General features: G+C 38.1%; 1 protein-coding gene across 1 annotated transcript; it reads right to left on the bottom strand.

Annotated features, from left to right (window-relative positions):
- Positions 1-97: 97 nt before the first annotated feature.
- pla2g15 (phospholipase A2, group XV) lies at positions 98-9643 on the bottom strand. Its single transcript, XM_044125329.1, has 7 exons — positions 9294-9643; positions 5272-5428; positions 4120-4238; positions 2968-3066; positions 2650-2874; positions 2081-2193; positions 98-1819 (listed from the first exon to the last, which is right to left on the bottom strand). The coding sequence occupies exons 1-7, from the start codon at positions 9430-9432 to the stop codon at positions 1418-1420; spliced, it is 1254 nt and encodes a 417-aa protein (XP_043981264.1). The 5' UTR covers positions 9433-9643; the 3' UTR covers positions 98-1417.
- Between the last annotated feature and the right edge of the window lie 1482 nt (positions 9644-11125).

The raw sequence follows: 11125 nt of genomic DNA, 5'->3' as shown, positions 1-11125 counted from the left end.
CATACACACAAGAAGAAAAATAAAGATTGACAAATGCTGAATGTAAGAAGTGTGTTTTATAATGCCCCAACTAAAAATAAACCTGAGTCACAAGTGGTTCACTTGAAGTATTTTACTCTACAGAAGGCAGCTCGTTTATGATACACATTTATAATCACTTACAGCAGAAGTGAAACTTTATAGTAATATCATTTTGGTCAGTGAGGGCTTCATGGCACAGTACAATCACGTAGGTCCAGAGTTTTCTCTCCACATCTGCACAGCAGGATTTGGGTTTCTCTAAAAGGTCTGAACATTTAACAACTTAAACAGCGAGGAAAAGTAGAAAACATCTAGGAGAAGATCCATGTCAGTCAGGAAGAGTCTCCTCCTTCCGGCTTCCTGCAATTAAAGCCTTTTAAGGCACCTGATTGAAACCAAACCCAAACAAAAAGATTCAAACAGGAAAATGGACCAAGTAGATTAGCCGTTCCTTTTTGTGTGTGATCTTTTCCCTGCATTATTTAACTTTCAGAATTGTTTTTACAAACCAAGATGTAGATCATAAAATTATTCTTTAAAAAAAAGTCTCACTGGAAAAACACATCTTACCAAGTATTTTTGTCTAGTTGCTTGTGTGTCTTAATAGACTTGAATAAAGACAAAGGTAACTTACAAGTAAATTTTCAGCAAGCGCTCATTTTAAGTAAAAATAGAAAAGTACTAGTACCACTGGCAGATTGTCACTTATAACATGAGAAAAATGTCTTGTTATAAGTGAAATAACCTGTCAGTGGAACAGTACTTTTTTTAATTAATATTAATCATTTACTTGAAATAAGCCCCTATATCTTGCTGAAAAGTTACTTGTCAGTTAATTTTGTCTTATTTCAAGTGTGTTAAAGATAATTTGGACTAGAAACTAGACCAAGAATGCTTGGTAAGATTTTGTGTTTTTGCAGTGTTGATATGGCGGCAGTCTGTAACTTCTGTATTACCAACCACATAAGAGCCGCAACAGCTTGGCTCAGTGCAAAACATAATCAACAAATTTCACAAGTCAAATGAAAATAAGACAAAAATGTAAAAATTTAAAAAAATTAACAGGGTGATTATAATCTGTGCTTAATATTTTATGTTACAAAGAGCTGTAGAAAACCCTCGCAGTATTAATAAATCATCCCCGCTTTTTGACACACATTCTTTTATCTTGCAACAAGTTGTTGAATGAAATCTAAACTTTGTGGAAATCTGAGAACGATAAAAAAAAGTATTAAGTCTTAACGACAAAAACATCTCGACATCTGTAGATTTCAGGGTTAGACGTGCCAGTTCTCACACACATTTCACAAACACACAAAAAAAGGATTTCTCAAGTAAAACTTGAACACTTTGAGTTGAGACGTTTGTTGGCCTGAACGTCAGGCTTTTGGCAGCATCACGGGGAGAAAAGCACAGACTTGATGTACTCCACCGTGGTGAGGTTCGTCAGCATGTTTACGTGCTCGTTGCCCGGCAACTCTTTGAGCGTGACGGGCTGCTTCTGCTGCCCCGCCCACCGCTTGCACTGCACGGCGCTCCGCAGGTTGACCGTCCCGTCCCCGTCGCCGTACGTCACGTCAGGCTCCACGTCTGGGAACTTGTCCGAATACCGGAAGGCCTCGGGCGTGGGGATGCCGTTGCCGTACAGGCAGTGGACGGCGACGCCGGGGGCGGTCAGGCTGGACACCAGCGGCTCGGTGTCCTTACGCATCAGCCAGCCTTCTGCGAAACCGATGTCCGAGTAGAATTTCTCGTAGTCCTGCAAGGTGTAGTTGTTGGTGGGGGTTCGGACAAAAACCTAAAGGTGGGAAAAAAATTATTAAATAAGGCAGCAGAATGGGATTAACCCAAGAACTTTTACCCTTTTCTGTTTGTAACATTTCCTCCAGTAGGACATCATTTTTGGTCATTGTGGTAATAAGCAGGAAAAATGTCAACAGACTATCTACAGAGGAAAACCTGGACAAAATATGGAGGAGAGGAGACCAAATGCTGGCAATTAAAATAATATTCAGAGTCAGATGTGAATAATTTAAGCATTAAGTCACTGATTACAGACCTGATCTTTGGGCCAGGTGTGGGCATACGGGAGGAGCCAGCTGGTGGAGACGGCGGTCCGTTGCTGTGAGCGAATCTTCAGTGGGCTGATCACCGGGATGTGGTCATTGTCACCTAAATTTTGGGGAACAAAGAAAATGAGGTACAGAGAACTGAAAGTCGGGGGATTATTTCGGACCCAGAGTTTCACTATCTGGTTTCCTGAAAGTGCAAGTTGTTTCTTCTGGATCTTATTTTAGTTTCACGCAGCCTTTGATGGACGAAAGCACAACATAGTTTCTCTGAAATGGAAGAGAAATCCCATCCCATCTCACATTCACAGCCCTCTGTTTACATTTTGAACAATTAGAAAAAGGAAAAAAAAATGAATAACTTTTTTGTAAACTGGAACAAAAGATGCACACTCTCCATTCAAGAAATAAGCAAATAAAAAAAAGCTACTTTTGCAAGCCTTTTCAAAGCATCGGTATTGTTTATGCTCCCATGCAACATACTTTTGGTTTCTGATGTTAGTTTAGTTTTGATGTTTTGAGTGTCAGCACAGCTTTCACGCTCCCGATTGTCTCTTACCAGATGTGAGCACGCGGAGGGTTTTGGCCACGCCGGCCCATGGTGGCCCCAGACAGATGAAAGCTTTGATGTATTTGTCTTTCCAGGCCTGCGTCTGCTGGTTGAGGAAGTACAGGGTGTACATGTTCCCCATGCTGTGGGCGATGAGCAGCACGGGGCGTCCCGCCTTCTCCGCCATCTCCTCGATCATCTTCGTCAGATTCTTGAAATAATTTCCATTTTCATCTAGAAAAAAAACAACAACAACAAAGAAACAGAACTGAGGCTCTGCCCACAGGCCGAGTTGTGACATTTTGTTGTTTTAGCGCCGGTGCCTACTCGGAGCTTTCCTCCAGTCGTACGGCGCTCCTCTCACGTCATCGTCTCTGGTGTAGCCCCACTCCACCATCGCCTGCACAATACTGAAGAAATACATGCCTGGAATATACAAACATGAGGTATGTTAGATGAATACACCAGGGAGTTGTAGTGCAGAGTTAAAAATAAATAAATAAAGATTTAGCAATGTTGAGCATAAAGGTGGCACATACACCCAATATCTTTTTTTTTTCTTTAAAAAGAAGAAAATTGTGGAAATATGCTTAGCTTGTTTTACTGTAGAAGAGCCGACAGTTTATTGTTTTCATCCGAGAGCATCTGTGACGGTTGCTTTTTGCAGAGATCACTTTGTATTTTAAATCATTTAACTCTGATGGCAAATATGTCAAGTTCTTAACTAGATGTAGGCCTGAACTTGGACTACGTCAACATGAGCATGCTTTAATCTAGACAACTCCACTGTGGCTCTGGTTGTATGCTTACGGTCGCTGACCCAATGGAAGGTGGAGAAAAGACTCCAACCCAGCCTCGAAACTTTTTCGGATTTAGTTTTTTACAGTATCTAGCATCCCACAGCATGATGCTACCACAATAAATGTGCATGGTTGCAGAAAGTGTGCAAAAGTGCAGTGTTTGTTTTCCATAACGCACAAAATTTTGCATAAAAGGCAGAAACGTTTAATTTTATTGTCATCTGATTGGAGCATCTTCGTCCACATGCTGGCTGTGTCCCCTTCATGGTTTGTGGTAATCTGCAAATAGGACGTCTTAAGGCTTTCTGTCAACAACGGCTATGCAGACAGATTGAAAGCAGACGTACTCTTCGCCGTGTGCTTGTGAGCTTCTCTCTCATTTTCCTAAGCCCTGCCATATGGCCGCTCATCCTGAGGCTACATCTGATTCCTTTCTGTTAAAAATAAATTTTTTCTTCCATCAATGCTTGATCGGAATGAGAGGTTGCACCAAATTGAAGATTTCAAACATTTTTTTTCTTTTTTTAAATCTATTAATGAGATAATGCATAATTTATGTAGCTAACATGTGTTTGCAACATGTTTTGGGACCTGGAAATGTTATTTGAGTTTTGTTGAGGTCCAAGGTTCTCGGGTTGGTGCAGCTCAGAGGTCTCTCTCCCAGGCGTCTTTCACTCACCCACACTGCGCTTGCTGGGGTCCAGATACTCCAAGGAATACGTCTTTCCGAACCCCGGGACTTGAACTTCCACACCTGGTGGAGCGTCGGAGGTGTGTGTGGTACTGTTGTAGATCAGCCTGCAGAAGTAGACACACACACAGAGATTTGGATCAGTTCTGCATCCGTGTGGCCCACCGAGTTTTGGCAGTTCAACTTGAACTGAAGCGGTTCCTGTTTTCAGTCCCAGAGTTCACCACATTATTTATGATGTGGGAATGGAACTTCTCCATCCCTGGTTTTTGTGTCCACCAAGCAGATGCGAGAGCAAATGTTTGGGTTTTAACCAACCGCTGCAATCTTTGATGACTATCCAGCGTAAAGGAACAGGTTGCAATGTTAGAACTGTTTGCTGTGGAATTAAAATGTCACCATAATTTGACATCATCATTGTCATCGTGAGGAATCATTTAAGTATTTTTATGTAACATTATTAATATTCTTAATATTGTTTTTCTCTCTCACATATAGATTTTACTCAACTTCAACATGCTGAAAATAGATATTCTTATCTCCTTTCCTCAGTAGTAACTTTCACACCAAAGAGCAGCAGTACAAGCTGCTCTTTGTACTGCAGTAATAGATTGTAATCCAGTAATGGATTGGATTGGATTGATTTTTCCAACCAGCCAATCAGCCGCCAAGCTTACGATCTCGATGATGTTAACGAGTTAATAACAGCCAAGCTCCAAAGAAAAACTTTGCTAATGCAGAGCAGAGTGAGAGACTTTGATACTGTCTGCTTAAAAATAAAAGTCTAACGTAATAAGAGTAGGTTTGCAGCAGGGATTTTACAACTGCTGTCCTCAAGAGAATCAGATGGTGGAATTACCTCTTCAACTTCCCATTGACTTTGGAAAGGCCTGCTAGGAAGCCATTTATTTGATCCAAGTGTGTGTGGAGTAGCTGCTGAGGACTGGAGTTAGAGACTCTTTGCACAGCATTACGTAAAGCCTGAATAAAGTAGCAAAAAGTCTTTTCTGACTGAAGAAAACAATTGACCTTTTCACTTTTTACCGCTGGGAAACTCTGTAGTCAGCTATAAGAAATAAGGCCTATACATTTTTTTAAACACCGTTCAAACCTTAATTGGGCTCTGACAGAGACACGCACCTGATGTTGTCTATCCAGCAGTCGATGGCGTAGGGCATCAGCAGCTCCAGGTTGAGCCACAGAGTGAAGAAATTGTCTGTCTTCTTGTAGCAGATGTAGTGGACCACGCTGGGTTTATCCAGCTTCGCTTCCAGCTGGTTCCCCAGATCCCCCGGGACTGCAACAAGCAACACGCAGAGTCACCTCACAAACTGACCAAAGAGTCCGCTGAGAATGTTTTAAACCACAAAAATACACCCAACTGCTTAGAGGATCAAATGGCTGACCTTTTATTTGACCCCCCCCAAAAAAAAAAAAAAAAAAAAAAAAAAATCAGTCAATAAAGTTGAAAGAAATTTGTGTCAATTTAACAACAGGTTTATATTTGGAAACATTATGAAAGCAGCTTAAACTGTGAAAATGGAACATGTTTATTTTTTTAAAATGATATAATTAAATTTAATTCCCATGTAAATGGCAGGTTAAAGAAAATAATCGCTGCAAAACAATTGAAGACATGAACACAGAAAAAGGACAAAGAACATTACAGGTAATTAAAGTCTTGAATATCAGCACACAGCTGAAAACTGAAACTAAAAGGCGATCTTCAGACTCCAGCTGTGATATACACACACACACACACACACACACACACACACACACACACACGCACACACACTGTGGAGTGGAAATCCCTGCCTGCCTGGTTTCATTGAAAAAGAAACATGAAGAGAGCTGCAGTATCCAGGTTTTGACGCAGCAATGCTGTGCTGTTGTTTTCAAGCAGGGCCAACCGCATTCTGTAAGCATTTTAATACGAAGGCTCCCAATCGTAAAGAAATCTGTCAGGACATGTTATTCCGTTAGGGTGTGAAACGGGAATGCAGCTCAGGTGATGATGAGCTGAAATCATGAACCGTTTCACTATCTGAGCAAACATACAGCTCCTGATCTCTTCAGTTTATAAAAATACTCAATACTTCTAATGTTTTCCTTTCACTTGATTTTACCCCATCGTTAAAAAAAAATAAAATAAACAGACTTTAACCCTGGCTAATCAAGATTATTAGCTATTTAATGTGTAAATGTGCACCCTCTACTCAAACACTAAAAAAAAAGAGAAAGACAGCGAAAACAAGAATAGCATTTTTTGCCATACATATGATCCTCATTTCAGCCTTTCGTCATCCTGAAAAATTTACGCAACACGAAGTCAAACGTGAGGGCTACATGTTTGATTGTATACCTCGATCTTAGTCAAAGGTTGCAGCAGCATTTCTCCACCCGCTGCTGTGCAATCAGAGCAAACGGCAAGACACTCAGAATGATTTCCCTGAAAACAGAGACCGCATTGATCCGAGCTGTGAAAACGATTCTTGATTCCACAGAGTTGTCCCGAGTGAAGCGTGCTGATTCTCCGAAAAATGCTTTCGGAAGAAATCTGTCCTGAATTTCTAAATATTGGGAGCCTATCAGGCTGTTATTTCTCTTTTCCACTAGTTTAATCAAACAACCCGTTGGAGGTCAGAGCAGCTCCACAGCCTTATCAAGCTAATGTGTTCAGACAGCCTGTCGTTTGAACAAACAGAGATAAACGTCTCCAAACACAACTCTCCAACCACAGAACGAGAAGAATTTTTTGCCCCGGAGAATTAGACAAATGTATTAAACTGAATCATAAAGAAGAGTTATCGAGCACTAAACAGAGTGGAAAAACTCCCCAGAGGTGTAATTAGGTAATCAGTAAAGCTAAATGGCTGCTGTGCTGGGGAGTCAAATTCAGGCTGAGTGGAGTCATATGACCAGAAGACTTCTGGACTCTTCAGGCCTCACACATGATAAACATTCCAGCTTGTTTTCCAGTGGAGGAATAATGTAAAGCAGAGAGGAGTGTAAATAAACAACTGGTATATAAACTGAAAAAGTGGCAAGGAACTGGTCAAAATGTATTTTCTTTCTGCATTTCCTCAGTAACAACTGATTTAGATGTCTTAGCTACTAAAATATGAACAACTGTTTACAATGTTTGAAAGAGAATTAACAATAACTTTATTGTGAAAGAGCTATATGCTGTAAAACAGTTACTTTTGTGCAAAATATGAGTAGAAAAAAAGAAACAGCCACACTTAAAGAACCTCATGTGAAACAAAATATTCCTTCACCCCTCCTAGTAGAGATTGAATGCTACATGCTAACCTATAAATGACCTAAAAATACAATTAAAATAATTATTTTGTGATTTCATAAAAGGGGGATTTACAGATCACAAACGTATTCTTTGGGAGCTTTTTTTCCGTTAAAAAAATGCTACAGATTTTTTGACTGGATAATTAAAGTCGACTTACAAGTTTAAAAAATAAATAAATAAATTAAAAAAACTTTTTTATGTTTTTTTTATAATAACGGAAATAGTTTCACTGTGATTAACAAAAAAAAAAGTTTCTGGAGGCGTTTTCTGTTTGATTTTACAGGCGCTTCTACACAGCCGCTTACTACCACATTTTAAATCCGTGGTGCATTCAAGTCAAATTGTTCAAAAGATATCCATATTAAAATAACTGCAATAAATATTAATTTTTTATTATTATTATTATTATTATTATTATTATTATTGTTTTCAGGTGCTTTTACGGGTGTACACTGACCTGATAAAATGACATCATCTAATCAAAACTCCAACTTGTTCTATATTGGCCACTTTAAAATTAAACGTTATCAAATCATATCTGGAAATAATCGAGTCACTTATACACCAAAGTATAAAATTACGAATGGATTTATGTACAGACATTATACTATTTTTTTTATTTCTTCTTCTCTTGTGCTACAAGAAAAATGAAAATCTACATATTTGTATCCTATTTTGACGCATCATTTCCTTGGTGCAGCAGTTCACGGTACTGGATGGTGATTATAATTATAATTTGAAACAATAATTGTTTAGCTCAGGCTTATAGTTGAAATTAAGTTCTGAAGTTCAGTTTGATTAACTGGAAATTTTTATTTTTATTTTTGGATGGATGGATGGGTGAATGGAAATAGTCTGATTTCAAGAACCTGTATTTCAAAAACTATCTGATTTGATATCCAAAAACAAGCTTAGCAAAATCAAGCCATGTTCTGATTCTGATTACTGGGCACAATTTAGATCTTAATTTTAGGATCTAACTACAATATCCATAAAAGAGTGTATGTTTACAGCCATAATGTCGCCTGTTGCTGTTGTTAAAAGTGGCGGCAAATTGACTGTTATGTAAATTTACCATCATTTATTTTCAACACAAAAAGGCTGAATATTTTATGACAGTAACTTAAGATTTTTTTAGAATAGTTATTTTTATGACTTTGGTTCACACTTTTTTCAATGTAAATTATTAAGACACAGTATTCAAAGAATTATTGACCTACACATTTTAACCTAGTGTTGTGAAAATTATTTTAAAGCCTTCTGAGATGAAATAATTATTTTTTACAAACAACTCTTCACAAGATTTAGCCAACATACCCAACCCAACTGACAGCAGGTTTAGTCAGATTACTGAACAAAGCGAATATAAAACGGTTAAACAAACAAATAAAAACAAAAAAAAGGGTGTTATTTGGGAAGTGTTTGCAAAAGAGTTTGACATTTGATGGTAAATCTTTGGAGTTTTCAAGTGTCCGAAGTTATCAAGTATACTTGAATACACCATGAGGATGTAGCCATAAAACACCGTGTGAACGCGCAACGTGATGCCGAATTGAACTTGAATGAACAACACCTGTCCCATCCCTAACTAAACCTTATCAGAGGGGGAATCCTGAAAAACAGCGAAATGGTCCGTTACTTGAGTAAAAACCTTAAATCTAAAACCTTAAATCAACACACCTCTATTCTCAACGCGGAAATCTACAGACATTAACTTTCTTAAATACAATTTCCTCGTTGCTGGTACACCCTGTACCCTAGCATGAATTAAAAAGAACCTGGCAGCATTTGGTTTTAACTCTAAAGATGATATTTTACACCCGGATATAACACAAGACAAAAATATACGCCTTACTGAGGACGACGGGGGGTCTCTGGCTCCGACATGAGTTGTTCTGGAGGCATTTTTCTGCGGGTCTTCCTCTGCTCGGTTCCGAAAACAATAACAACAACAAGCCGATGCGGAGGGCTGTTAACCGGTGCCAACCCGCCATGGCTCCCGATGTGGCATAGCCGGTGGGTCACTGTCGGCTCCTCTGCGTCTGTCAGCGGGCACTGCCGCCGGCTGTTTCTGATGTCGGTTAAATCCCTTCGATCATCTGATCAAACCACTTCAGATGCCGACGATGAGTAAACATCTACAGATCACGAGGTGCAGATTGCCGAGCAACTCAAACAGCAGCCTAAAGTAGTCGACCGCAGACGTGATCCAGTCGTGATGAGCGACAAATACAAGCGGGGTTTTTTTTTTGTCAGTACACAAGATTCTCTCACAGTCAAGAAATGTCTGGAATTTGAGTTTACGATTTGCCAGAGAAAAAAAAAGGAAACAGTGTGGACTATTTAAGTGTTTTCAGACTTTGTTAATTTCTCTTATCTAAAACACAAGATAATTTGTGAGGCTCTTTGCTAAATCTAAAAAATTTTTGTAAAGCTTATTATTATTTTTTCTTCTTCTTCTTCTTCTTCTTCTTACTTGCCTACAATCAAATCAAATTTGTAAATATTTTTTCTCCGTCTTTTTTGTTTACCATTAATTTTCTTAATTGCGAGGATAAATAGATTAATAATAAAAAGTAATATTTGCGAAAAATACTTTAAAATAGAATGTATAGGGTCCCGGTTTAGTGATGCTGAGTAAGCAACATGAATCAATATTTAAAACGATTATCGGGAATAACTATTTCGCTGCGTTTTTTTCTTTTCTTTTTCTTTTTTTTTAACTCAAGTTTTTATCTTCAATCGTTCATAAAACCTTTTACATTTCAGCGTGGAAAAGTATGGAGCCTGAAAATCCTTTATTTGAAGGAAACATTCAAAAATTACCATTTTAAACTTTGCACCACACTACATTGTAATAATGTAGTTTATAAAATAGTTTTAGAACTCCACAGTAGGCTATGTTAAACGTATCTCCTACTGAGCATTCCAACAGAAATATCCATTTCTCAGACTTTTTAATGCTGCATTTTAGATATTTTTTCCTTGTCGGACATACATCAATTTATTGTGGTACATATTAAAAATAAATTCAGTATCAAACAAGAACAAAATCAAAACAAAGAAAAACAGATGAACATGGAGAAGTTTAATTTAGAAAGATGGAGGAGACAAAATGTTCACACACACGTCTAATAAAAATGACAGCGTTTTGTGATGTGAAACAGGAGACCGTGAATAATATTTTGGAAATTTTCGCATCTTTAATATGACATTTATCCTTTACAATTTCCTGACAAAAATACAATGACATTGTTTTAATTCTTCTCTGATCATTATGGCTTTTCCTAAAAGTAAATGTTTTGCTACGAGGTTTAGTTTTTATTCAGGTTAATCACATTCTCTTTAATTGTTGGCAAAATAAACTAAAGGAAACTGGATGCGGAAACTGATCTGAAAGGTGCTTCAACAAAATGTTAATTTAAAGTTGTGCGCACATCTGTAACAAGGTTAATGCCAGATGTTTCCTTTAAGTAGAGATGTTTCATTTGAATGTATGGGTTATGTGTCACATTAAAGGTAGAAAAACACATTGAAATAATCATGGTACCATTATTTTTAAAAACCAGCCATTATTACATGGATGTGCACACTTTCTTTTTTTAGATCCACTGTAATTTGATCCAGTATTTAAATGATTGCATCTCAAAAATCGATATCAGAGGGCAGAAATAGTGGCATCATGAA

Source organism: Gambusia affinis, linkage group LG08 (genome assembly GCF_019740435.1).
Source record: "Gambusia affinis linkage group LG08, SWU_Gaff_1.0, whole genome shotgun sequence".
In the NCBI taxonomy this organism is placed as follows: domain Eukaryota; kingdom Metazoa; phylum Chordata; class Actinopteri; order Cyprinodontiformes; family Poeciliidae; genus Gambusia; species Gambusia affinis.
The sequence above is the reverse complement of the archived record's forward strand: the minus strand, read 5'-3'. Positions and strand labels throughout refer to the sequence as shown.